This window comes from Drosophila melanogaster, chromosome 3R (assembly GCF_000001215.4).
Source record: "Drosophila melanogaster chromosome 3R".
NCBI lineage: Eukaryota > Metazoa > Arthropoda > Insecta > Diptera > Drosophilidae > Drosophila > Drosophila melanogaster.
In genome coordinates this window covers 14,776,700-14,804,278 of record NT_033777.3, presented here as the reverse complement: position 1 = coordinate 14,804,278, position 27,579 = coordinate 14,776,700, and the positions used below count along the sequence as shown (strand labels likewise).

The following is a 27,579-nucleotide window of genomic DNA, read 5'->3' as shown; positions in this document are numbered from 1 at the left end:
TACAAGATACAAGATACTTATGACCCCTTTACTTACAAGTAAGTACTTAATTACAAAGGCAACAATACCGACACACACGATTCCAACAAGCTGATGAACTCAAAAAATTGGCTCAATACAAGTTGCTAAGTTAAAATAGTGTTATAAATTGTGAACAGCAGTGAATCAATAAAATAAAGCAAACTTCAAATCTACTGACAACTTTCGCAACTACAGTGTCCACTTCTTTTGCTAATACCCTTTGGGATTGATTCTTAAAGTCTATGGGGAAATACTTTGAATGGGCTTCACTCTACACTTCCGCTTCCGTTTCGGATTTTGTTTGTCCATTGAGCTGGTGCAGCCTCACTTCTTCGGTGGCTTCCTTGGATACATCGTCATCGTGGCGACGCCAACAATCAAAGGATAGCATGGATTCGCCCTTTCCAAATGCCTCGCCATCAGCCAATGTGATGGGCAGTTGTCTGTAGAGAATGAAAAGGAAAACACATTTCAACACGCCTCCTTCCATCATTTCAAATACCATGACCCTTACCTATTGTTCGTTTCCGGCAGCATGAGAGTGCATCCGGATGCGGTAAGCAGGAGCAGCGCCAGGATGAGGGACGGAGCGGCCGCCAACTTAGTGCCCAAATGAATGAGGTAGGGGGACACAAAGGAAGCACCCGCAGCAGCCAGATGCACTGCAGCAATTCCGCGCGAGCGCACACAAGTGGGCAGCAGCTCGGAGGCAAACTGCGAGGTGACCGTGTAGCACATAGAGATGCCCAGCCGCATGGGCAGGGCGAAGGCCAGCAGCAAGGTCACGTTCTTTTGAGCGCCCTCCGTGGAGAGGGCCACGCCCAAAGCGCAGGACAGGAGTCCGGTGCAGAGCATGGCCAGAAATGCAGTGGCTTTGCGGCCAACTCGGCTCTGCAGTAGGCCCTGAATAAATCCAGACGGGGGAACGACCACCGCAAAGAGCGAGAAGACCACAAAAGGTGAAAGTCCCATGCCCTCCACATTTCTAGAGATGGTATTGAAGCTCAGCGAAGTCAGCATACTATGAAGACAAATATGGAAATACCAAATATTAAATAGACAAAATTATTAATTACAAACCTCACTTACAAAGTGAAAACCACCAGCAGCGATACTTTCCTCAGATTAGGAGTCCGCAATAAATCGAAAATTCCTGCCGTTTGTTCCGGTTGGTTTGAAAGCTTCCTCTTGACGATGCAGTTCCTCCTGAAGGCTTCAAAGTCAGCTGCTTTCACCTCCATGCCATTGAAGTGGGCAATGTGCTTCAGTCTGGCAATGGCCCCCTCCACATTGGTCCGTGTGATTAGCCACTGAGCGCTCTCCTGGACCACAAAGTAGAACAAAGCCACCACCAACTGGAGCAAAGCCGAGCAGGTCAGGTAGATCCGCCAGTTGCCAGCCAGTACGGAAAGCCAGGGGGCCACCAGAGCTCCTAGACAAAAGCAAATGCCCAGGGTTCCACTAATGGCCATATTCCTTAGTTTGGGCGCCAAGTATTCCAGAACTACAATAGAAAGGGCATTAATTTGTGACAAATTATTTTTAGCTTAAAAAGAAATCTTTAAAAGCAATGTTAACCTACGAAAAAACCTGAACAAATAGAATGCCTTCCAAATGTATTTTTATGATATATAAGATAACTTATAGTCTATAGTTATTAAGTATTTTTTGGTATCATCTGGTAAGCCTAATCTAATGCTATTGTTGGAAATTCAGGAAGTAATAAGGAGTAGGCACTGTTGTATGTATGTATATATGTAACAGATTTTTTACTTATTCTCAGCGATATCTCGCAGTGCTTACCCAGAATAAACATCAGATAATAATTTGCTGTAGCCGCGAGCCCAGAAATGCATCGAAAAATGGCGAACTGCACTAAGTTGGAGGCGTAGGTGGTAAGAAAGTCGCCTACGAATCCACATTGATTGGCCAGGATCACGGCTCTCACTCTGCCGATCCTGTCACCCAGGACGCCAAAGGTGAAGGTGCCCATCAGGGAGCCCAGGAAGAATAGAGATTGTCCGATCCGTGCCTTGTATGCATCATTACACACCCAGTTCAGCTGATCAATAGAAGATATTACTTTAATTTGGAAAATCTTTGGCATATCTGAATACACTCACCTCTGCATTCATGCTCCTAAATCCAAAGTCATAGTTGTATATCCAACGCTGGCACGTCTCATTACTCACCGTTACCCTGTCGCCCTCGATCTTATCCAATCGCGTGCAGGAGGCCTCCTTGCCAAATGGGGCATAGATGGCGGCGATCTCCTCAAAACTACGATTCTCGAGTGCCTCATGATAACACCAGTGCTGGGGCACAAACCCAATTATGTTCTGCGAGTAATAGTGCACGGTGGTCGTGAAGGCTATGTAGCCGAGCAGCAGTATCATCAGGTACTGATAGCGACCCGCACTGCCGCACTTCTCCAAGATCTGGTCGAAATCCATGACGTGCTCTCGCTGAGATTCTATTAAGACTAAACCCCGCCAATCCGTGCCGAGGCGAAAACGTTCCGATTCCAAACGAGACGCGGGTAAAGAGTGCTAGGTGGCCGGATTCGCACATTGAGTCTACGTCCAACAGCGATAAGATTGTTTTGAGGCAGCCTATCGTCTATATGGCGGGCTGCTCAAACGCGGACGCTTTATTATTTAAGTGAATTCACTCATTCACTCCAATCTAAACAAACGCCGGCGTCTCACGAGGAGGAAAGCCTACTCTGGACTAGATAAACACACGGCGCGACCACAGAACAACAAGTTCAGTGGACTCTTAATAAAACCAAAAAAACGAATCGCCGATTTTCCCCAAGTGTAGTAATACACATGAGTTCAGTAGTGCATTTAGATAATGCTGGAAGGGCAGAACATATTCGCCAGCATAAAAACCATATACCCTGTCTGTATTTTATAGATCTATACAATTCAGGGCTTTTTAAGCCCAATTATAATTATGTTTAAATGCGGGTTGTTCCATTCTTTTGCATACATACGTATATTTTATTATCCACAAGATAAGCAAAACTATATTATGACTAAATCGTTCTTATCCAAACCACCGACAACAATAATTATTAGACAGTCATCTTGGCTTTCTTATTGTCAGCTATATTATCTTGTACTTTAAACACTAGTCATATATATGCTTATAATAGTCTGCAAGTACAGATAAATAGACTATAAATATTCAGCATATGAATTTGAATAGCAACACTTTCGTTAGCTTGATTATAAAGCTCACAAACACGTTGCTCAAAATAAATTATTATGAACACAATTAAATGCAATAGGCAGCTACAATCCTTCCTTATATATATTAAGCACTTACTTAGTAAGTACGCTTATCCCCCATTAGTTTTTCTATGGTGTCAGCACTGAGATCGTGTTGATCTGCCTTTTTAAAGCTTCTCATAAAGTCGAACATCCGCTCGCCCTTGCCAAACTCCTCGCCCTCCGCTAATGTTAAAGGCAGCTTTTTGTTTCTCGTCTCCGACAGGAGCAGGCAAATCCAGGCGCTAACTAGGAGTAGAATGCAGGTAATGATCGAGGATGCTGCCCGGAAATATGTGTCCAAATGGAGTATAAATGGCGAAATGAAGGACAATGCTGCTGCGGTGACATGAATTACCGCCAAACCACTGGATCTCACACAGGTGGGCATTAGCTCAGTCGATATCTGCATGGTGGATCCCGTAGTCACGGAGATCCCGAACCGGCACATCAGCAGAAGGCACACCATCACCGTGGCGCTATGCTGCGTCCAGAAAGCCAAGAGAATGCCTGTGGTCGCAGTCATCAATCCAGTTGCTGTCATGCTGACCACCGAGGTGAACTTGCGGCCGAAGTGCTTCTGGACCTGGGTCTGGAAGATGCCTGATGGTGGCAAGGTCAGGGCGAAAAGGCTGAACATGACGAACGGTGATATGCTCAGACCTTCCACATTGCGAGACATTGTGTTGTAACAAAGCGTCACTATCGAGCTAGAATAATTATATACATAAATCATATTTATAAAATATAAATTTCTTAATTTACTCACAAGACAACCGTTACATAGATCAGGCGGAGACGCAGGCGTGGCAGCTTGAATGAGTCAATGAGACGTGCCTGCTTCTGCATGGACATCTGGCTTCTGGCCTCCGACTCCTTCGTCTTGCAATGCTGACGGAATAGCTCATAGTCCGCCTCGCTGACATCGCGCCGATTGAACTTGGCCACACGGCGTAGCCTCAACTCAGCTCCATCGAAGTCTTGGCGCGTGACCAGCCACTGTGCGCTCTCCTGAATCAGAAAGTAGAACCCGGTGACCAACAGCTGGGGCAGGGCGGTCCAGACCATGAAGGAACGCCAACTACCCAACCAGACGCCCTGCCAAGATGCACATATCATTCCCAGGCCGTAAAAAACACACATTGTCAAGTTCAAGCCCACACTTCGCATCGTCGGAGACACGTACTCCAAGACTGTTATATTTGGGAGGAAAGTTAAGACTATATAGATAAGTTAAACGATAACATACCCAAAATAAACATGAGGTAGGAGTTTGCCTCTGCAGCCAGTCCAGATACAAATCGGCTGGCCGAGAAAGTCAACAGGGTCTCTGCAAAAATGGTAGCCGAGTCGCCCAGGAAGCCACAGCAATTGGCCAAAACTACAGCCTTGATGCGTCCGATTCGATCGCCAAGTAGACCAAACAACAGGGTGCCACACATGGAGCCCACAAAGAACAGGGACTGACCCACTCGAGCCTTGTACGCATCATCACAAACCCAATTCAGCTGTAAACAATAGAGCTTACTCTTAGATGCAATGAACTTAAGTGGCGCCCGAGCAGGGACTTACATCAGCGTTCATGCTTATGAATCCATGGTCATAGTGGTAAATCCATCGATTGCAGGGCTCACTGCTGGCCGTGGCATTGCTCCCATCCATGTTGATCGATGCCAGTCGCGTGCACGAAGGCCTCTTGAATGGGGCGTATATCGCAGCTATTTCGGCATAGCTACGATTCTCCAGCTGTTCGTGATAGCACCAATGATCGGGCACAAATCCAATAACGTTTTGGGCGAAGTAGTGCCGGGAAACAATGAACATCAATAGTCCGTAGAGAGCCAATAGCATGTACTGGTAGCGATGGGAGTCGCCGCATTTGACCAGTATCTCGTCAAAGTCCATGGCCATGTCCGCAGATGCACCGCTACGTGGGTGCCGTCAAAGTATCTGTGTTCGGCGGTCCGCTCTCCTCCGCTGCCACGCACGTACTGCCACTGGCAGTAGCTAGCGCTGTTGGTCCGCTCTGCTCGGCGAACGCCTCCATCGAATAGTTGAATAGTTAAGAGCGCCTTGTGAAAGCGGCTGCGGTAAACTAATATTGGAGTTAAATAGTCGAATCGACTCTTGGTGTTTCCTCTCCGCAGCTGATAAGTCTCCGGATTCAAGTGAGCGAACTGAACTGCTCGATTCGATCATAACTTATATGTTGTGATTTAATTATTGGGGTTGATAAGCGTCTTTGTTGCTCCCATATCATCGCTGTAATCGGCAGTCTTCTATTCAAAATATACAACTATGTTGCTGTTTATTTATGCAGACAGTTTTGTTGATGCTAAAGACTTTACACCCAGCTAACAATGTCATGTGGCTATTCAGAGCATTTCAATACCAATTTAGAGCTGAGAAATACATTTAAATACAATGTCTATAATTTTTGACTGCATATCGGGTTATGCAAAGTGCGGGGCATTTCGTAGCTAAGAATTTTAAGCTGCTATGCAAATTAATCAACGATTTACTTTTTATTACTTCTATTTCATATATAACAACAGCACTTACTGCTAAACCGGCTTATTAATCAGAGTGTCCTCCTCAACAATCGTGGGACCCATTTCCACCTCTGATTTACTGCCTTCCCTCCTAAACATATGACGAAGAAAATCAAATATGCCTTCTCCACGACCGAACTCTTCTCCTTCGGCCAAGGACATTGGAAGTTTCTTATTGCGAGTCTCTGGCAGCAGCAGGCACACATAGGCTCCGGATAGGAAGAGAAGACCCAAAATGATTGACGGAGCTGGCTTGTAGTAGGTGCCCAGGTGAAGAATGTACGGAGAAAGGAAGGAGGCGGCAAATCCAGCCACATGCACCACGGCCACGCCCCTTCCCCGCACGCTGGTGGGGATTAGTTCCGTGGAGAACTGGGAACTGGCGCCATCGGCAATGGAAACTCCAAATCTGGCCGCCATTGTTAGACCCACCAGCAGCAGTACATTTCGATTGCTTCCTTGCGATATCACCAGACCAGCAGCGACGGCAAATATTCCTGTTATGGCCATCCAACCGACCGCGGTGGCCTTGCGACCCATCCGATCCTGGAGCAAACCCTGTAGATAACCCGAGGGTGGCAGAGTCAGCGCATTTAGGGAAAACATGATGAAAGGCGAAATGCCGAGACCCTCAACATTGCGAGCGATGGTGTTGTAGCAGGGAACGATGATTATACTGCAGATATAAAATAAAGTAAATAAATAAATAAAATAACTCTTTGAATATATTTCATTTAGTACTTACAATATGAGCAGCAGCTTAAATGCCGTACTGCGCATGCGCGGCGTTTTCAGCATGTCCAGCAACTTTGCGTGCTCCTCCTGGTTCTTATCTTTGCGATAGTGCTGCTCGCAGTAGATGCGAAAATCCTTGAAGTCTTTGTCGGCCACCTGGCGGCGATTGATCTTGGCCACGCGCTCCAATCGCCTAATGGCTCCATCAACATCGTTTCGCGTGACCAGCCATTGGGCGCTCTCCTGGACGAGGAAGTAGAACAGAGTAACCAGCAGCAGAGGAACCGAGGAGCACGCCAGGAAAATGCGCCAGTGGCCCACCCAGACAGCTAGCCAGCAGGCTCCGATCAGGCCAAGACAATAAAAGCTGCCCAAAACTGTATTGAGACCCACATTTCTCAAAGAGGGTGAAACGTATTCGAGAACTGTCCAGAAAGACCCAATTGAACTAGTCATTGCGTTATGAACTCCATGCAATTACTTACTCAGTATGTACATGAGATAGGAGTTGGCATCAGCCGCCAATCCAGATATAAAACGGCTGATCGAAAAAGAAGTTAGGCTCCCAGCGAATATGGTTGAGAAATCGCCCAAGAAGCCACACCAGTTGGCCAAAATCAAAGCCCTAATGCGTCCTATTCGATCACCAAGCAGACCAAAAGCCAGAGTTCCGCACACCGAACCCACAAAGAAAAGCGACTGACCCACTCGTGCTTTATATGCCTCATCGCAGACCCAGTTTAGCTGAAACACAATAACAACCAAAGCTAACATAGTTTTTCCAAAACGGAAAATTATAATCACGCACTTACCTCTGTATTCATACTTTTGTACCCAAAGTCGTACTTATAGATCCACCGATTGCAGCGCTCCCTACTGAGCGTGTGGTTCTGCCCATCCTCATCGATCTTCTCCAGTCGCGTGCAAGAGGGCTTCTCGAATTGAGAGTATATCTTTTCGATTTCAGCGAAACTGCGATTCTCCAGCTGCTCGTGATAGCACCAATGATCGGGCACAAAACTGATGACGTTTTGTGAGAAATAGTGCATCGAAACGACGACCATTAGGTAGCCATAGAGCGCCAGCAGTACAAACTGATAACGACTGCTGTTGCCGCACTTGGCCAGAATCTCCTCGAAATCCATGCTGTCGTTATCAGATTTTAGCGGTCCCCAATTGTAGCGGCTTTCGCAGTGCTATGATAAACGCATATCTGAGAAATCCGACATTTATGGAGGCGTTTGGGGAGTCAACTAATCGCCAGCGGGTTCTCAATATCGGTTTATTAGTCCCAAGCCAAACGCTTTCAAGGGTCCGGGGTTACTGAACGCAGGCGAAACCCGTTCCGGATTTGTATGTTCCGCTGACAGGGAGCGCACATAGCCAACTGGTTGAGCCTGAGACTCAGTCTCGAGTACCAACTGCTCCACTGGGGCGGCAATAAGAGAGCGGTGCTTACACGAGAGCCCAATATACCTTTCTCCGAACTCTTTAACGCTCTTATTCAATTATGCGAAATTTGAAAAATGACACTCGGTCACGTTTCGCTTGAAAAAGGCGGCTTGAAATTTTGCACTGCATTTACAAAATTTGAATATCAATTAACTTCAATTTATGCCACTTGGCCATTGAAAAGCAGCCCAGCAGTCTGAGGGTTAACTTGGATTGATTTTGATTGATATATATGTAAGTGTGTCAAAGTAAAAGTATGTCTCGCCATTATATGTTGATTGAAAATATTAAAAGATAGCTAAAAAATGTATATACATAGTCGCAAAACTTACCGCAGTAATCCAACGGATTTAATAAAAAATCAAGCACTCATGTATTTTTTATAATTTTTATTTTAGTGTTTTTTTTTTTCATTTATGTGTTTATCAATTACATTTGCTGTTGAAATGGATACATGTCTACATTTGCTGCCTTTTGAATATATTATTATTAGCTTTAATATGAATCATAAATGTTGGTTTCCCTCACTTCTATGTCTGTTGGTTTTATAAATGTAGTAAACGCAGTTTCGTGATAACATGATAGATAGAGCCTATTACAATTGCCTTTCGACTTAAATAGAATACATACATAATAAGATAGTATACCAAACTGTACATACATACATTAGATGCGATGTGTTAACTAAATTTGATTAACAACTAAACTACTTAGCCGGCCTAGTACGAGTCAATTAAATGTAGTTTTGAGTAAATAGGCAATGGTGCAGGATAACTAACTTACGACTCCTTACAAAGATGCACACGCTCTAAATAATATTTTACATACAAAGTAGTGGGTAAGGCATACATATTATATGCTATTAATAAATAGTCGAAGAAACAATTTACGTAAAGACTAAAGCCCTGAATGGTTAATGGAGAAAACAAACATTACGTTCAATACAATTCAGTCACAATTCATTTCAGTTACAATCGATAATTTCAGGGCCGTTGGATAGTTAAACCAAATATATTTAAATCAACATTATACACATCACGTAACACTAAACTACAGCTACATACACATATTTATCCATTTTCTTTCGATAATTACAAAACAACGTGTGAAATGGGGGTTTGAAACTAAGGACTAGTTTAGATATGATAGTTGATAGTTAAACACCTGCACCCGGGAATCACTTAAACACACTCAATGCTATCATAGAAAATCTCTTCATCTGGATCTGGTTCCGATAGCTCCTCCTCAAAATCATCAACATCGTAGGAAATCAAGGACTGCATGCTGTCATCCAGCAGCTTGTGCTGCACATGATGCACCTCAAACAGTTTCTCGTCCTTCTTATCCCTGGGCGGAGTACCAAACCAGATGGCATCCACCTCGTCTGCACACCCATCACCACCATAATCAGGATCAACGCCATCGCACCGATCATCATCCTCCGGGGCTGCAGGATTAGCTCTGGCCTCCATGGAGTCACAGTAGCCATAGTCGAAAGTGACCAGGAGATTGGCACTGCCACAATCCATGGAATCGGGCGTGGTATATTCGGTGTAGTACGAATCGTAGGCCGTCTCCTCGGACACATCGTGCAGCTCATGGGGCAGATATCGTTCCATTTGAATCTTTCCCTGGCTGCTGCTGCTCGTTTGCCATAGTTGCCAATTTTGGTTATTGAGACGGAAATTTGGCTTTTCAACGGTGTTGGCCAAATTCTAAGCATCATTTTCGGGAGAATTCGGGTAAGAGCAAAGAAAAACAGAATAGAATATCAATTCTTTGGTACAATGGGTAATCAGGTAATGAGGATTAGAAATTAGAACGCAAACAGAAGTAAGAAAGGGGTTTAGACGGCTTTTTAGGCACATTAACGAAAAGAATGGTAATTATAATATTTAAGTTTTTGGGGTTAGCATGTTGCGGTAGATTTGATCTCTTGGACAGCGGTTAGATCCCTCAACCTCTGGCACAATAAGTATATATAGTTTTGGTTAGCACAGTGGGCGATCAATCAATCAACCAATCAATCAGTTTATGTACAGCGGTTGTTAAGTCACTTAAATCACTTTACCTTACTTGGCAATTTTAAAAGTTTGTGTTTGTTTTTTGTGCGCACTGCCCGTTTTGCTATTGTAGAAAGGGTGAGGGTCTAAGTCTAGATAGTCTTGGTAGGCTAGATCTACAACGAACTACATCGAAATCAAAAAACCATTGCTGGTGTAACTCAGTGTGGGGTAAAGCAAAAGAAAGCCGTGGGTTTGGCGGTGTTGGGATTTGTGGATTGATTTGGTTTGTTTTGGTTTGGAAAATGGTAGAACTTAACCTACTAGGTGAGATACAACAAAAGAGACTTACGCGTATAACGATTGGCGGCAAAGTGTCTACTTCATTGTCTTTGCTTTTGGGCCAAAAACAAAACAGACAAACGATTTACAACAGAGGGCTCGAGATTGAGATCTGAGCTGGATTTTGGGGCTGAGCTGATCTGAGCTGAGGAGGATGTACTGGGCGAGGGCGCTGCTCCTTTTCGTTTGGCCATCGGTTTTATCTGTGGCTGTCCGATACCAAAAACTCCAGTCGCACTCTCATTACATGTTTAGCATTTCAGGATTAAGTTTCTTCTTTTTTTTATTTTTGGCATGCAGTCGAAATATATGTATTCACCACCAACACGTCAATCAATCAGTCAATCAGTACACCACCTTTAGTCCACGAATATGGGTAATTTCTGCTATCCATACCAACTCCGATGCTTATTTTCTCAGTGTAGCCTGGCGTTTGTTAGGATAAGTGGCTTGTATCTGTTTTCACAATGGTTTTAGTTACATTTTGGATTGTTGGCGGTTTTTGGGATTTTGGGTTGGTTGGTTTTGTTGTTTGTTGGTTGGTTGTTTGGTTGGTTGGTTGGATGGACATATTTTTATGTACATTCATATTTTATATGTTTTTTTTTTTTGCGGGGATATTTTTGGATCGGTCAGTTTTTCGGATATACAAAAGACGAGTATATATGTGAGTTATGACAACAACAGACAGTATAAATTATTGTTTTGTTTTTGGAGTAGACATACAAACAGGGTAGAAAGGCGCAGAAAGAAAAAGTAAAAGTAAAAAAGAAATTACAGCATTAGATACAAATTATTTCAAGTGTGATCATCTAATTGAATTCTTTCTTGGGTGGTTTGTAATGCACAAACAAAGCCAAAACAAAGCACTCTATGCTGTCGATGGTGTTTTTGCCCTGGTGTAAATGTGGATGAATATGAGTGTGTTGTTAGTTGGATCTTCGGATGAACTATCGACCACATGATGATTGAAAGTACCATTCCTCAAACGCAATCAAATCATACGACAAAAGCAAACTTCTTGCACGTTCTTACTTCTTACTGGCTTTCTTCTAACTAAGTCTTTCTGTTATTGCAATACAAGTGAAATGTTTTTTTCTTTTAAAATTTAAGAAATAAATAGAAAAGTCTGTCATATTCTATATAATCGGTTTTATATTTTTATGTTATAGCGTACACGCATAGGTTGGTATAAGCCCGGCTGCTTCATACACAAATTAATAAATATGCCTTTAAATTAAGCCCAATAATAGTTTAAGTATAGCTTAAATTAATTACAAAGAAAGCAATGGTAATAATAATAATTTTTAAATACACACGCAAACTAATAATTATGCTTAAACTCACTTTCGAACACAATGAGAAACTGGCTGATCCAACAATGAGGCATGCATACTTGAGGAAAATATACTAAGCCACACATAATCGTGATTTGCATAATATATGAGTAAATGAAATGATATCGTACATGCTTTTGACTTTTGATTCATTTTCTTTTGTATATACATAACTATATAGAGGAAACATTGCTGCTGCTGTTGTTGTTGTTGTTTTTGCTGGCACCGCTGCTAGTGTTGTTGCTGCAGTTGCATGTGAAATTGCTGATTAATTAAAGCCGGCTACTAAGCACCTAAGGCATCGATAGGCAGTGAGAGTTTGATAGGATGCACCTTTCACTAGCCAAGTGTTGAGTCAACGACCCAAACCCAAAGCAATAGCAGCAGGGTCTTGAAACTGTATTCTAGGGTGCGAAATATCGAACATACTGTTGAGACTAGTGAGGTGTGTTGACCATTCTTGGACCGAAGAATTATTAATTTGTCAAGGGCTTGTGTTTTTCTTTTACTCTGCAGAAAAGTCATCTTCGTGAAGCTGATATAGCTATGGCAAGAAATAGTTTAGAAACGTTTTGGATTACAAAAAAAAAAGGTAGAACAAAATAAAAATTACAACGAAATATATTTTTGTTATAAGTTCATGATACTGTAATGGGAAACTTATAGTTCTCAACAAATATTCAAGTATTACAATTGATATCAAAATTGTAAACATGTGCTACAAACAATCAATTGATAAATTCTTCGCTTTCGTTAGTGAAGCAAACATTCTTAAACAAAATAGGAAATACTCCTATTGGCAACACAGTCATTGTTAAATTATCTAATTCTTGTTGAAAAGATCGCATTTGACAAATAATAAGACAAACAACGAGGGCAGAAAACATATTTCCTTTCTTAGGCACGAAACGCTAACGTGTTTCATTTCTTTCTGACTTTTTGATTTCGAGAATATATGCATGTAACTGTAGTATATATGTTTTTAGAGTATATATGCCATGGGTTAATTGTATGTTTAAATAAATTATATGTACGTAACAATGAATATTAACGTAAACAGTTAATATCGGGTTCGTAAGCTGCTGATTTCTGTACTTGTTTTAAATCGTTTTGATTTGATTTCATAAACTGTAACGAAGATGATGATTCTTGTGGTTCTTTGTTGTTTCGTAAATGTTATCGAAGGCATATTAAACGGTAATCAGTAGATATTCATATATATATATATAAATGTATGTATCGGTATTATCAGTAGTATTATAATAATTCACTTGAACCAACCCAAAAATGTTGATTTGAGAGTGCGTACCTTGCCACTATCACTGTCGCCGCCATAGCTGGATGTGGGCGTGGTGGGCTCACCCTGATCCCGGCCGATGGCTCGACCACCGGACCCCCCAGTCGAGGCACTACTGTAACGCCTGGACACGCCGCTGCCAGAGGAGTTCGAGGCCGGCGAGTGACCACTGCGCCTGTGATTCAGGTGGTGCTGATTATAGGGAGCTCCGGTCCCGTTTCCACTCAGCTGGAGATCTTTGCGCAGAGTCGAGCTCAGCTGAGCGGCAATGGAGGTGGAGTTGGTGGTGGTACCCTTCAGGCCCTCCGGCGTCTGCTGGGCACGTGACAGGGAGTCCAGATGACGCACCCTCGAGCTGATCGTATCCCGCTTCAGCTTGGGCAGCGGTGAGTTCTGGAGCACACGCGGGGACGGAGTCGTTGCGGCTGTCGGCTGGCTGCGATTGCCAGTCGAGCCGGATGAGTAAGGTGTGGTGGCCAGCGGTATCGAAGAGGAAGTAGAACTCCGGCTCGTATTCGTACTCAGCGAGTGATTGGAGGCGGACGTCTCTGCTCTTCGCAGGCTCTGCAAATTTCCCGTACTTCTGCTCAACGAGGATTTACTGCCATACGAGGTGCTACTTGAATTGTTCGCCGATGGAGGAGATCTTCCCGCCGTCGACGGTCTTCCCGTTGGCGGTTTGCCCGAAAAATAGGCCGCCGCCTTGCTGCCCGGCAACGGAATCTTGCTGGGCTTGCTGGCACTTCCAAACTTTCGGAACGCATTTTGTCGCGGCGGAGGAGTCATGGCCTCAAACGGACTCACTCCACCCACGCTGATGCTCATCACACGGGCAGCTATATTACTGGGCGTACTGCTTCCCACCGGACAGGGACTTGCATTTATGATCGTCTTACTGAGGGGAGAGCTGGTGCTGTTGGGTGTTTGAAGCCCTTGATTCTCGTGTTCGTGCGCCGACTCCGTGCTACTACTGTGCTGCTGCAGCTCATCCATGGCCAGCGGCACCATGGCCTTCATGCTGGGCGTACTGATCTGTGTGACTGGCGGGGCAGGCATAGCCGTCGAGGTAGAGTCCACCGAATCGGAAACTCCACGACGACTCAGCATTAGCGTGGTGGAAGCCGAAGAGCGATTGGTCTCGTAGTCGTGCTGTGAGGAGTGCAGATACGAGTTGCTGGTGCTATTGCTCGCCTGCAGACGAGACTCTACCAGCCGCAATTGCGCCTTGGTGCCCTCAAGCTCAATATTCTTCTCCTCCAGCTGGTAGCGCAAATGTTCGAACTCCTCGCTGTTTTTGTCCAGCCGCTTGGCCAGCAGCGTCTTGGACTTGCTGGACGATTCCAGCTTTTGGGCCAGCACCTGGTTCTGCACGGTGAGGGTGAGCAAGTGGCGCTGCAGCTCCAATACATTAGTTTCCAACAAAATGGCCGCAAATCGCTTGGAGTCGGTCAAACGGCACTTGGAGTTGCGCGTTCCGGGCGTGCTAACGATGCCATCAAGACGTCCCAAGGATTGCTGTTGCTGTTTTCTCAATGGAATATCACTGCCTGGGCTTTGATGGAATGCTTCCTGCGCTGGCTGATCAAGTACGACCGGCTGGAATGTGTTATTGCTGATGACGTTGCTGCTAGGACGACTGCCATTGGAGAGCACCGTGGTAGCTGAGGATAGAAAGTTGCGTTGACTGGAGTAATCCGACTGACTGCCGCTGAAATGTAAAAATATGTTTAGTTTTACAGGTATTAGAAAAATCAGTAGGATTTTCTCACCTGGAAGAGCTTTTACTTTGCTGCTGCTGCTGCAACTGTTGCACCCGCGAGCTCAACTCTAGCTTTTGGGCCATCGCCAGTTTCAGCTGCTCCTCGAGATCTTTCTTCACTCCTACCAACTCCTCCACCTGGTCGCTCATCTTGGCCGCCTTAATGCGTCCGGTCAGCGTTTCCGCCTCCATTTCGGCCAACTTGTCAAGCAGACGGTCGCGCTCCTTGCGCAGCTGTTTGATATCCTCGCGATTTAATCGCTCCACCTGCTCTCGGAACTGCTGCGCTGTCATTCCCTCCTTGCTCGCACCCTGGCCTTCGCCTCCTGTCTTCTGAGCATCCCCGTGCTGGCGCTCATAGCTCTGCAAGTGCTCCACTTCCTCGCGTAATCGATTGGACTTGCGGTGAATAACGTCCAGCAGGTTGAGCAACTCATCGTCCGATTCCGCGCAGCTCAGGCGATTCGCTGCTATGGCCACCTGTGTGATCAAGGGGAAAAAATTAGTAATCGTTTTGATCAGGACCAATTCGGACATACCGTCATAGCACCGTTGGTGGAGGAGGCACTGTGGCCCTCCTTGGAGGAACTGGTCTCCGTTGAGAAGCCGGAGTCTTGCACAACGCTTCCGTTGTTGTTCTCTCCGCTCTTTGGCTCTTTCTTGCCGCTGTGCGAGTTGCTACGGCTGCGTGTCAGCGACGAGGACGACGCCTCAGCTCCGGAGGAAGGAGCAGCTGCCGCTGACGACGTGGACGGTTCTTTGTGCGACTGTTTTCGCTTCATCCGTATGCCCGGCTCCCACTCACGTCTGCTGCAAAGAAAACGAAAATTTTGTAGATCCCACATGGTTTTTATATACAAAACGCTATTTTGGAACTTTAACTCACCTGGTGGCCAGAGAGGAGCTGCCGCCACCTACCGAGTGACTGCCACCGATGGCACCCACCGAAGACGTGGGAGTCGAGGGCGTTGCGGACATGGAGGCCATCTTGTGCTTGAGGTCGGGAAAAGTTTCTATGACCAGGTCCCGGAACTCCAGCAGAGCGCCAACCTCGTGCTGCAGCTCCTGCAGCGACTTGGTTTGCTCGCTGTGTATGTGGTGGCTCCCGTAGCTATTGCTGTACGGCGTGTGGTGGCTCAAGTGGTGGTGGTGCAGGTGGTGCGGATACGTGGCACCCACCACCACGGTCGCCGTGGGAGAGGCGGAAACGGCTCCTACCGCCGATGCACCCGCCATCAGATGTGGGTGATGGGCAGCACTGCTCATCGGCAGGCATTCCATGGCCCCGCTGGCCAGGTCAGTGGTGCGCAGGACTCCACCGAGATGGTGGCCGACGATTCCGCCTCCGTTGACGCCTTCGATTCCGTTCCCGTTGCTCTGACTGTGGTGGCTGATGCAGCTTCCGTCCGTTTTGCTGATGCCATGCGTTGCAGGTTCGAAGCCTTCATTCTGTAAGATGACAATTGGAATTAATTTTAATAATGAAATATTTAGTTAGGTGCTTACTGAATATTATATTCTTAATAATATTTATTTCTAAAGATCTTCATTTGAAGTTTATAATTGTTTAAACATTTTGTAGATTTTATAAATCAACAATTCACTGACAAAAGACTCACGACATGAAATAAATGTAAATTTAATTTTCCATTACATCATTTTGAGGGTTAGCCAGTCATCTTTCGTGGCCTCCACCTGTTAGCTCAAATTCCCAACCAATTTGTATTTCCATTAATAACAAATAGCAAATGAATATGAAAATGCAATCATTTGAAGAGCTCTTATTGGATTTGTATACAAGTTTAAGCATGTGAAATATTCTTTGGATTATTAATTAACATAAGACTTTTCCCAAGCTTTTAATAATAACTCTCAACAGCCATCTTTCCACCAATACTCGATAATCACGAGACGCGAGACGCGAAAATCCCATGAATCATTGTTGTTTCGGATTTCGATGGTCAAGTGCGATGGACTGCACTTTCAGCTAGGCCCCAAGATCGGCTTACATCGCCACAAGTCATTATCAAGGGTCTTTACGCAAGGGCCCCAGTGGGATCGATCGATAATTACTGGAGAGAAAACTTCATGGCATTGCGTTACTTTAAGTAAATTGAATTGATCATCATGGTGGGGCAATCGCTGGCCAAGCAGTTCGGGAGCAGTGCGAACGATTAGTGAATGACATACAAATTATGATTGATGAATTGCAGTGCAGTGCGCGGCGGAGCGATCGCCCGCTGGCCGGCGACCCGTGGAGAAAACTCCAAAACAAAAGTGCAGCTTAATGCAGCCGCTGCATGCAACTAGCAACTAGCAACCAGCAACATATGTAGCTGCAACACCAATCGATGCAGCAATTTGTGACAATCATCATGCTGTGTATGCTTGGCCCAGGCCATGACTATTCAACGCAAGCCAAGTCAATGGTCTGATCTGATCCGAATGCTAAACTAGAACAGGCCGCAGATGGCCGGGCCAAGTAAAAGTAGTTTTTCTCTTCGTTTTGTCTATTTATCTCTGTTTTCCCCTTTTTCCAACATCTGCTCTGGAAAAGGAACGGGAACTGCACGGAAAACAACGAATATTTGGTCTTAGAGAGTATGATTAAAGTACTTTTTTTATATTTTATATGTTCACAAAATGGTACACATATTTCTTTAAAAAACACAAAACTTTTCCTAATAATATGTTATACGAATTACCTATGCAATGCATGATTTATTTTTCAAGTGCACCATTGTTGGTGGATTCGTTTGTCAACCGAGTGAAAAGCTTTCACTGGACGAGAATGTTTCTCGAGCGGCGGCAACTCAATTGATTGGCAAAATACTTTCACATGCAATAAACATAAATTTGCCTGGCAGCCGTTTTGTCGGCCGGCTTTTGCTTTTGCTTTTGCTTTACCAATAGCTATAGCTATTGATCAAACAAATGTCGGCGAAGTGCCATGAACACTATATATGTGGCAATGGAGGGGCCAAAACCAGGCAACTGGGTTGTCTGTGTTTTCCGTTGTTCTCGGCCGGCAAGAAAAAGTAAAAGAGTTGAGCTGGGAAAGACAAAAACCGAAAGAAATATAACTCGCCTGATTGCATGCAGACTAGCAACGATGGAGTTTTGACGGCGGTCGGAAATGTTGGTCAGACTCTAATGGCAAAATCATTGCAAATGAAGCATGAAAATTGGCCCACATTCACATGACACGGCTCTTGGCTGGGCCATTCCATTATTTAATAGCTAATTAACAGAGAGAGGGGCCCAGGAAGCATAGCTCATAATTCCATGGCTTGCATAATCGCCATGCACTTTTCCTCCAATTTTTAGTTATTTTTTGGCCGACTTGCCTGTGGAGCGTGGCGAACATCAAAGCATGGGAAGTGGTGGAGAAGTCACATTGAAGATCGTGTAATTATATAGCAAAATCCATTGTCAACCACGAAATTGAAACCGAACAATCCAAACGTCGGCTGACTGTCACTCAAAAAGCAAAAACACCAAACAGATACAAAAAAAAAAAATGGAGAAAAACTAAGCTCAATGTCGGGGCACCGTCATCCATTCGAGCATCGAGATTGGCTTTATGATTTCTGAGTCTTATTGCTCAATTAACTCGGCAATCTGGCCTCTTGGCCCACGACCTGGAAAATATTCAGCCGAGCAATAATAGAGTTTCCAATGCACTGTATTTTGGAGACACATATGCAAATCACAATTCACTATACGCTCTACAGACGACTGTAGACACAAGTGCTTCCTTGTCACTCGAACGAGGCGACTGTCACTGTGCCGAAGTTGTATCTTCCCAAGCTGCGCCTAGTGGTATGATATGGTTCAACATTCAGGAGGCGTGGAACAGTGGAATAATGTCTTAGTATCACTGAGATTCAGTATTGTATAGAATATGTTTTAATTGAATACTGATTTCAAAGCAGAGATTCCAAGTGTCCGTGAATAGATGGCACGTAGTGACGAAGCGCTCTACAACATATGCACACAACTCATGTTATTAATTTTCTCCAATTTCGAATACTTGTTTATGTTTATCGTATTATCTTCTTACCAACTTCAGATGCCAATATTTTATTTATATCCATTTTGATCACCATTTTCAGCGAATCCAACCACTGTCTCCCAACGTCCCAATCAACTCCACATCATCATCATCATCCGCGTCGTGGGCGCAAACTACCATCTCCGCGCTGCTGCCACGCATTGCTGATTCCTCAAGTTTTATTACTCGCCATGGCAATTGGGTTGATCATCATTGTGGCAGCATCGTTGTGCGGCATGACAGACGGAAAAACGCACTTGGCCTGGGCGACAGAGCCGCTCTCAATTAGGCTGCCCACCACTTGAGTCGGCTGCTAGTACTCTTGTACACTAGCCAGCAGGGTTTTGGGCTTGTCGAGTGATTAGAGACAGCCAACACAGCACCTTGTCTTCCCACCAGCCAGCAGGAGATCTTCCTACCTTACAAACAGTTGGCATTTCCTCAGAGTGCCTGACACCAAAGCAATTATCAGGCGAATTGGCCATAAATCCAGGCAGCAACTGTTTCATAAATCACAGAACTTTTGCTATTTGTGAAAAGTCATAGTTTGATTTAAGACGAAAATTAATCAGATGAGCCATGACAAATGCCAAAACGTTTGTTTTTCAACTGTAAGTATTAGTGATATCAGCTTTTGTTCCCCACTATTTTCTTTAGTTTCTTGAGTTTAGTTTCTTGTTTGATCGATTTTTTCCGTCATTCTTTTGCACAATCACTTCCTGCCCTCCGCCGTACTTTTCTATTCGTATTACGTATACTTGATATTTTGCTGCTATTGCCTAGCTTTTGCTTATTTTTTTTCGCAAAGCTCTTGAAATATCTTTTTGAAGTTTTCTCCAAGTCTAAAACTTAAAATAGGGCAATAAACGAACGATCGTAAACTTTTTGTATTCCAGCGGATTGCAAAAAAAAATTGCAAATAAAAATCGCAGTAAAAATCAAAAGCTGCACAAGAGCTGATTTTTCATGACCTCTGGTTTGTTGTTGTGCCATATATATGGAGATGGCAGGAGAAATATTTGTTTATGCATCGATATTTGCAAATGCTTTTCACTATAGTATCTTATCATAGATTCAGAAGAATTTCGGTGCAGAGTATTTAAAGCCAAGCTTTCCTTTATTATTTTTCGGTTGAGTATTGCTTTGAATATTTCTACGGCTGTTGGTTCGATCGTTTTAATTGAAGTTTGCCATGCAACACCAAACATTTTTGAAGTGCAACCTTCTCTTCTCCGCCCCGCCCCATTATTACAATTAGTGATGGGTTTGCATAACACTCGAATGGTCGAATGTGTGTGCATTTACGGGGATGTACCAGACTCATAGACTCATGGACTCGTATTGCTCAAATAATTATGCATGTTAGGCCCTGCCTGTCGAGGCGAAACTGACGGGACAGAGCTCAACGGCATATTACGGATTGGGAGCGCTTATTAATTATCCGACCCACTCCCCGAACATGACTTATGTATGTGGCATGGCGTTTTCCAGCAGTCATCGCCCGGCACATTGACTACGCCAATTTATAATTTCAATTCCAATTCCAATTCCTATTCAATTTCAATGCAAGTTACATGTTGGCGTCTGGGTTTGGCCGCCAGCCTCTGACGCAACTTGGAACTATGGTACTTCGCGTATAGACAAAACAGGGTCTTTGGGGTCTTGGGCCATTGTGCGTTTGCCGTTTTGCAGCTCTGACAGCAGCCAGTTGGTTTAAAAATTAAAAGACAATTGCAATTGCCATGTCTGATATCTAAGCATCTATGGTGCCACGCCAAGAAAAAAAGAAAAACTAAATAAATATACAAGTTTAGCCCACCATCGCAGCTTCAAGCCATTTCCCATTAGCCGTTATTAGTTCGCCGCTTTATGTTTTTGGGTGTTCGTATTTTTTTCTTTTTTTTTCAAGATTATTTTTAATTTTTTATAACAAACAGCAAATTGTCGGACTCTGTGCTTGCAACACATTTCCCCGCCACATGTGGCAATGGAAAATAATTGTCTAAGTGCTCGCTGCTCGGCGGCTTTGGTAATCGTCGCAGCAGTCAACGGAACGCAAGTGTTGTAATTAAATTAACCATTTTTTGGCTTTTGTTGGGTGGCTTCACAAAAGCTGCCAAAAAAAAGTACACTCCAGTTGAAAAGGAGTTGCAACAATAGTAACTGACACATTTACAACATATGTTGCAAGGCAAATCGTCGCCTGTCAAATTTCCTCTTCCCATGTTTAACTTTTGTTTTTTTTAGCGTCTTTTATTTTTTTCCCTAAATTGGTTTTTTTTTTGTAATTTTCTCAATTATTTGCTGTTTTTCTTCATTAAGTTAAATTAAATTGATGTAACTACATTAAAGCCACTAATGTTTTTAGTGTATAATTAGCTGTAAGATGAAGGTTGAACTAATCTGTTAGAAAAACTTTTAATAAGAGATACTAAATTAAGAAAAAATGCTCAAGTTTTAAGCAACGCCCAATTACTTGATACTTTTCGGGAAAAAAAAATGCACGAAAAACATAACTATTAATAATGTTCAGACAGTTTCGCAGACATTATGCAATTACGGAAAAAATAGCTAAGGAAAAAAAAAATAATTAAACACATAAATTATGCGCAAGACGCAAAGCGAAACTGGACAAACTTAATAAAAACTTGGTTAACACATCAAGAAACCACTATCAGCAGACTACTGTGGATCAAGCCAATAAAATGCAGCGACAATTTAGTTGTACCACAAAAAACATAGTGTAAGCTATAAAGTTTCAAATTAAATTTAATTACTTTTTGCAAAAGATACGAAGGTAATATTACTATGAAATGTAGAACTTCATTGCCTGATTGAATGCTAAAAACATTACTTTGGCATCATACTATAATTGAGCTCATAATCTCATCTAAATGAGTGAGTACCTATTGAATTACTCATTCTATTTAAAAGCTGGTCTTTAATTAAATATGCGAAATCTAATTCAACTTCTCCACTGTGCAGCGGTTTTTTTTTTTGTGAGTTGATTGGCGCCGCTTGTGCTTTGTAGACCGAAACCCACCGTTAGGCGGCACTTTGCATTAAATTAATTAACTGCTTTAAATTTTAATTGCACCTTTGGCACAAGCTCTCATCTATTAACCACCGTGCATTTGGGGCTAAACTTTCGCCTGTCTGTCTTTCGGATTTGCCTGACCGGCAGAGCAATGCTAATAATGATGATGATGATGATGATGATCGCGATGACGGCGATAAACGTTCATAAAGTGCTGCTCCCGCAGGCTGCCGTCAATATGGAATGGTAGATATATCCTTTGGGCTCTCCTGGGGCTCTCGGTGCCGCCAAAACACAGGCTTACATATATCCATACAGTATCAATAGTATCTGTAGCTGGCTATCTGACTTGGCTGCCACTTCCAGTGTCGGGTCTTAGCCAACGGGCACACCTCTTCTTCTGCTGTCATTTGCCAGCGATTTCTAATCGATTTTCCGGCAAAACAATAGTTGTTGCATTTCGCTTTTGTATTTTTGTTTTAGGTTTTTGTTGTCAATGTGCCATTGTTTGCATCCCGAACAACTCCGGAACTTTCACACAATTTTCACACTTTTGTCCGGCCATTCTGTTCATTAGCATGGCAATATAATTTGGGCAGCTAGCTAAAGCTATTGGCTTTTGGAATCTGATCCCCGGAGTGGTCACGCGATAACTGGCGTTGACCGCCGGAAGTTGGGCAATTTGTACACAATTTGCACGATTTTCAGCTGTTCAGCTGTTTAGCTGTTTTCTTTGTTCACCGGCGACGTCGTCTTCGATTTCCGTAGTTCTGGCCACTTGTTTATATATCGATTTCGATTTTTTTTTGTTTGTTAGTTTATTCTATAAACCGTACGTCCCAAATAGCCGGCACTGGCACGCCCTTTTCCGCATTACTTGACTTGCATTAATTTCGCTGTTCAATGCACTTTTACAAAAGGCAACATCAGAAATAGACGGTTTAGCTTTTTTTTTTTTTCTTCGCTGCTTTTAATGTGCCAATGACTGCACGATTGTGCGATTACACACGGCAATCTGTCAATGCATCCAACCAGAGACACTTGGATATATATAGTATATATATATATATAGTATTCATGTAGGAGGTAGGTCTCGAGTCAGCCACCCCGGCAATCGATAGTTTCGCGCTCCGTTTTGTCAATCTGCCAACATCCGGTGAACGTTTCACTTTCGTGGCTCTGATTTATTTTATACAAAATACATATTATATTTATTATGTGCAGTTTGTCAGCACCTCGCCAAACCAGCTAGTTTCAGTTTGTATTAGTTTTTTTTTTCTTCTTCTTTGGAGCTGCGCCCACCTGTGTGTGCCATGCCAGTCTTTATAAATATATGCAAAATACGTTTAGCCGATAGTTGATAGGCCAAAAATGGCGTCGCAATTTAAAAGCGCATTGCTGAATTGCCTTTTGGCTTTGAATGGCTTATCGAGAGTTGTAGGCTGATAAACAAGCGCTTGCCTGCCTAAATGTTTTCCATTTAACTTGACCAGTTGATTGTTGTTTGCATTTCACCGGCTGACATTTGATAAGATTTTGCCAGTTGATTACTCATACGCAACGTGTGACACATATCCCAAACAAGGTCTGACTGCTAAATAAATGCGAAATGAAAGTGGAATGGAAATATGGGCAAGGGATTGGCTTTTTCTTGGCAGTGAAGTACAATAACCGAATTTTAATTAATCAATTTTGAACTACAACATAATGCAGCACAAACTCGATGCTTTGAACTTTGCCTATTATCTTTTAAACTTACATTTTCACGGTAGCTTTTTCACACCTGGCGAATTTCCACTCCCTAGGGCAACTCAAGCCAACTAGCGCTGACCATTTGAGGGGTGTGAAAACCGAGTAATAAAGCCTCACATCTTCAGCTAACAAGATGTGACAAATTTTTATCGCATACTTGACTCGTTCGTAGCCGCAGAAAAGAGCTGTCAACACAACAGACCGAAATGCTTTTCATGGGGGACCCCAGAGTGTGTCTTCTTTTTCCCCGGGGCTCGTGATCTTTGACATCCCGAAAACAAGCGCAGCCACAACAAGCACTCACATACCTGGTGTACCTAGGTATGTACATATATAATATGTACATATATAAAACCTAACTAAATGGCTATGTATGTGTATATATAGTTATGGCTATATGGCCCGCAGCTTTGTTTAGTTGTTACGTTTTGCCGGCACAAAGCAAAAAAAAAAAACTTTCACTTTGTCATCAAAGAGCAACAGAAATAGCGTTAAAACATTTTTTCACTTTTTTTCCTACTACAGCTGCAACAAAAGCCCTGCCGGCCAATAGTAAAAATATGAGCAAATAATGAGCTTAGAAAATTTTACGATCCAGCCATCGGGCAGTGACAAAACTGAGAGAAAAGTGGGATATGGAAAAGCCGGGGAAGTACACTGTAAACACAAAGCATTCTTAACTCGTAGCTAAGCTATAAAACTGAAAATATTTTAAAAATATATCCGAACATTATTTTGTTATATATTACAACCAATGCAGTAAAACGTTGAAAATATAAGGAATTTAGTACACTTTATTTTAAATCTTTATGACATACAACGATTATTAAAATGAATGCATACAAAGGCATCACATTAATTTTCCGTGTAGAATGGAACTGCAACGAATCTTATGACGCAAAATGTGGAGACTGCCAGTTGGATTTGGCACTTTTAAGCTCGAAACCATGACAATTACGACTCAGGGCCGATTGACGGTTAGCTCGAGTGAGCCAAATCAAATTGCCGATAAACCGGCGATAGTGTGAATTGGCATGGCCGGAAACCCCTGGAGGTGCACAGGGTGAAAGAAAAAAAAAAGGGAGGGGGGGTGGTGGTGGTGGAAGGAGAGAGAGTGACAAGCCGGTAGGAGATAGCGCAATCACGGATGGCTCGGTTCCACAACCGAAATCCAAAGTTCGCCCCCCCCCCAAATGAATTATGAGCCATGACGCCTTTATGGTCTCCAGCCATTAAAACTGATTTTTTTTTTCATTGTCCGCCGCCATTGTATTGTGCAGCGTATTTTGACCAGGAAAGTTCAGGGCATAGAAGAAATCGGCTGCTTTGCCAATGTGAAAATAATCGAAATGGCTTAACGGCTCTTAACTGGATTTGCCTGCCAGAGTCGAAAAGAGGAACCAAAGTGGAGTCGCTGTTGGCCAACAAACAGCCATTTGCACCGTTGGCAATTGCCACGAAAAGATGCGTGAGACGTCGCCAAAGATGGTCGATATCGAGTGGGCTTTATGGCCAAGTCTAAATGCCACAATTGAGTCGCTGTCGCTGTGAGAAATTATATAGAGTTATTCGTTGAGATCATTAGACAAGCTGACCAAAAAAAAAAATAAAAAGTGTTTCACCAGAAGAAGACATTAGATCAAGCAACGCCGCTTGCCTTTTCGATGATGTAATAGCCAATAAAATTAATTGTTCGGTTTTTTTTCTATCGCTTTTTATTATTAGGCTTTAGAAACATGTTCGCAAATAAAAGTAAAGTAAATTAAAGTATTTTCTCAAGCTTAACAGTATTATGCACGTGTGAGCAACGTATTACAAAAAACCGTTTCACTGACAATCATATTAAATGTAAACTTCTTTGGAAAAATTGAGTAGTTATCTAAATTGTATAATAAAGGTTGTTTTCGTGTTAAACAATCTAAGAAGTGATTTAGCCCGAGTTCAAGTGAGTTCATTCTCATCTTAATAACATAAATATACAATCAGAAGCTTCTATATCTTGAAACCACTTCCCAAATAAATCGGAGATTACCACTTCTCCACCACATCCATTTCATCCCACCGATCGGCCCACAAATAGACAGCCCAAAGTGGACGCCTCCAAAATGACAGAAAACACGCGACAGGTGAGGCCCACGTACTATGTAGATGATTTATTTTTAGACAGGATTCGCAGAGCAAATCGTTGGCACTTATGGCGAATTTAAGCAAATTTATTAAGGCTATTATTTGATTGCGGCAAATGTATAGGCGCCTTAAGTGCAACAAATACGAGATACAAAGTGAAACAACATCGAGCCAGTTGCCAAATATGGCCAAAATGACAAGTGGTCGAAAGCCAGACGAAAAACTAAAAAAAAAAAATATCTATATATATATGTAAACTACATATATTTATGTTTAGAGTGTAATCAATTTAACTGTCTGGGGATTTTCAATTTGCCGCTTTGATCGGCTTGGCTTCGGTTTAAATTTCATGTAGTTTTTCCGCAGTTTTTTTTTTTTTTTTTTTTTTTTGTCAAACAAATTTACATAATTTTGTGGGATTGACATGGCGCTCGTATGTTTGTGTGGACTTTTGTGTTTATGCCTAGGGAGGAGGTTCGTCCACATTTGGAAGTAGCCTCGTTTGTATATAGACCCAATTCAATTCACATTCAATGCGAATTCAATTGAATCGCATATGGCTTCTTTGACATTTCGTGTTTCATAAATGGCCTGATGGTTAATTTTTCTACAGGCCCGATTGTCACATGGATTATTATTATGTTTGTGATCAATTTATGGCTCTGACATTTGGACCGACATATATGGGCCGAGGAAGCTACGATGTGTGCTCTGTCTTCTGTCTGACAACTATTAATGGCAAACAGTTTAATTTAATTATGGGAAAAGTCGTAAGACTTACATTCGGTTATAAATTGCATAAACCTTTGCCTCGGACACCTGCAAACGGCTTCCGGTAGTCAAATGTTAGTTAATTATAGTTGCAAAAACTATATAGCTAATTAATTATTATAACAACTAAAACTGTGAAGGTGAGAGAAAAAAAAAACAAAAAATCATAGGAAAAAAACATATTTGCATGAAATTGGTCAAACCGAACAATAATTGCTCATATATACACAGCCATTTGTGTGTATTTTTAACCATGGAGCAGGTGTAGCTATCAAGTATTAAACAGCCAAATGAAATGCAACTGACACTTTGAACAGAGTTTTCATCGTGTAAATATTAATAACAACTTTTCACTTTTTGCACAGCGGAAAGTGTCACTCAAAGTCAAGAGAGGAATGATTTTCCGTACACTTCTCGTATCGACCAAACAATTTTGACGTCAATGGTATAAAGTGAGCCCCAAGGATAGTTTTATATGCGCAGGCAAAAACCAAAAAAAAAAAAACAAGCCCAAAGTTGGCAAACAAATTGAGCAGTTAAAAGGCAAATTAATGGCCACGATTAAAGCTGGCTGTAGGTTTAGTATCAATTCGGTTTTTAAATTCGATTCAAGCTTTCATTCATCAAATTTAACAGGCGTGAAAGTGGAATTCTCTGTTGCAGGCATATTAATAGCGAAAGAGATTTAAATGGATTACATTATTAGAAATACGAATTTAGATACTAAAAGTAAGAAATGTATTAAATTATATGGTAAATATCCTGCTCTGTAACCCGTTTTGCACATAAGTTGATCCTGTAATTCTTGTAATACTTCTGATAATAGAAATCTAAAAATCAATGATATCGGGGAATTTCCTGGAATCAATTCCGTCAATGCGGCTGACATCTGTGAAAGTGAAATTCCGATGTGCTAATGAAGCTCACAGCAAAGAGAAAATGGCATTACACAAATAGAGAAAGAGAAAGATAAGACCGAGAGGGCGGGACGCTGATAAAACTAACGTGGCTCGAATCAACTCAACTTGGCTCAGAGCAGAGCAAAACAGACAACTGCTGTTATAA

General features: G+C 42.7%; 5 protein-coding genes across 15 annotated transcripts in view; 1 reads left to right on the top strand and 4 right to left on the bottom strand.

Moving 5' to 3' along the window:
• btsz (bitesize) overlaps positions 1-187 on the top strand; it is a 71,397-nt gene extending 71,210 nt beyond the window's left edge. For all 5 annotated transcript variants that reach the window (NM_001014622.3, NM_001275653.1, NM_001014625.3 and 2 more), the window contains one exon: positions 1-187. This exon is cut by the window's left edge and continues 3,053 nt beyond it. The gene's annotated coding sequence lies outside the window, so the exon portion shown is untranslated.
• Positions 1-2,506, bottom strand: part of CG14857 (uncharacterized protein) — a 2,570-nt gene extending 64 nt beyond the window's left edge. The window contains exons 1-5 of the mRNA NM_142135.4: positions 2,145-2,506; positions 1,825-2,083; positions 1,111-1,525; positions 536-1,042; positions 1-464 (exon numbers count right to left, since the gene is read on the bottom strand). The exon at positions 1-464 is cut by the window's left edge and continues 64 nt beyond it. Coding sequence (NP_650392.1) covers positions 293-464; positions 536-1,042; positions 1,111-1,525; positions 1,825-2,083; positions 2,145-2,474 — 1,683 coding nt within the window. The 5' untranslated portion in view covers positions 2,475-2,506 and the 3' untranslated portion in view covers positions 1-292. The remainder of the gene's footprint in view (positions 465-535; positions 1,043-1,110; positions 1,526-1,824; positions 2,084-2,144) is intronic.
• A 609-nt stretch (positions 2,507-3,115) lies between these two features.
• Positions 3,116-5,293, bottom strand: CG14856 (uncharacterized protein). The gene is made up of 4 exons (NM_142134.2): positions 4,869-5,293; positions 4,546-4,804; positions 4,066-4,489; positions 3,116-4,006 (listed from the first exon to the last, which is right to left on the bottom strand). The coding sequence occupies exons 1-4, from the start codon at positions 5,205-5,207 to the stop codon at positions 3,355-3,357; spliced, it is 1,674 nt and encodes a 557-aa protein (NP_650391.1). The 5' UTR covers positions 5,208-5,293; the 3' UTR covers positions 3,116-3,354.
• Positions 5,294-5,804: 511 nt separating this feature from the next.
• Positions 5,805-7,974, bottom strand: CG14855 (uncharacterized protein). The gene is made up of 4 exons (NM_142133.4): positions 7,396-7,974; positions 7,069-7,327; positions 6,594-7,008; positions 5,805-6,524 (listed from the first exon to the last, which is right to left on the bottom strand). The coding sequence occupies exons 1-4, from the start codon at positions 7,726-7,728 to the stop codon at positions 5,861-5,863; spliced, it is 1,671 nt and encodes a 556-aa protein (NP_650390.2). The 5' UTR covers positions 7,729-7,974; the 3' UTR covers positions 5,805-5,860.
• A 436-nt stretch (positions 7,975-8,410) lies between these two features.
• jvl (javelin-like) overlaps positions 8,411-27,579 on the bottom strand; it is a 54,287-nt gene continuing 35,118 nt past the window's right edge. The window contains exons 3-8 of one of the 7 annotated variants that reach the window (NM_001260177.2): positions 15,660-16,222; positions 15,313-15,580; positions 14,784-15,253; positions 13,027-14,722; positions 10,391-10,836; positions 8,411-9,750 (exon numbers count right to left, since the gene is read on the bottom strand). In NM_001260177.2, coding sequence (NP_001247106.1) covers positions 10,789-10,836; positions 13,027-14,722; positions 14,784-15,253; positions 15,313-15,580; positions 15,660-16,054 — 2,877 coding nt within the window. In that variant the 5' untranslated portion in view covers positions 16,055-16,222 and the 3' untranslated portion in view covers positions 8,411-9,750; positions 10,391-10,788. Of the gene's footprint in view, positions 14,723-14,783; positions 15,254-15,312; positions 15,584-15,659; positions 16,223-16,279; positions 16,352-18,836; positions 19,354-27,579 lie in introns of those variants that run through there. The other 6 variants (NM_001104323.3, NM_206488.2, NM_142132.4 and 3 more) reach the window with 6 other exon arrangements.

Coding starts and splice junctions, on each gene's coding strand:
- CG14856 (NM_142134.2), bottom strand. CDS start 5,207: ATGGCCATGGACTTTGACGAGATACTGGTCAAATGCGGCGACTCCCAT. Junction 4,490..4,545: donor CTACCTCATGTTTATTTTGG/GTATGTTATCGT, acceptor CAAATATAACAG/TCTTGGAGTACGTGTCTCCG. Junction 4,007..4,065: donor ATCTATGTAACGGTTGTCTT/GTGAGTAAATTA, acceptor TAATTATTCTAG/CTCGATAGTGACGCTTTGTT.
- CG14855 (NM_142133.4), bottom strand. CDS start 7,728: ATGGATTTCGAGGAGATTCTGGCCAAGTGCGGCAACAGCAGTCGTTAT. Junction 7,328..7,395: donor ACAAAAGTATGAATACAGAG/GTAAGTGCGTGA, acceptor ATTGTGTTTCAG/CTAAACTGGGTCTGCGATGA. Junction 7,009..7,068: donor CTATCTCATGTACATACTGA/GTAAGTAATTGC, acceptor CTTTCTGGACAG/TTCTCGAATACGTTTCACCC.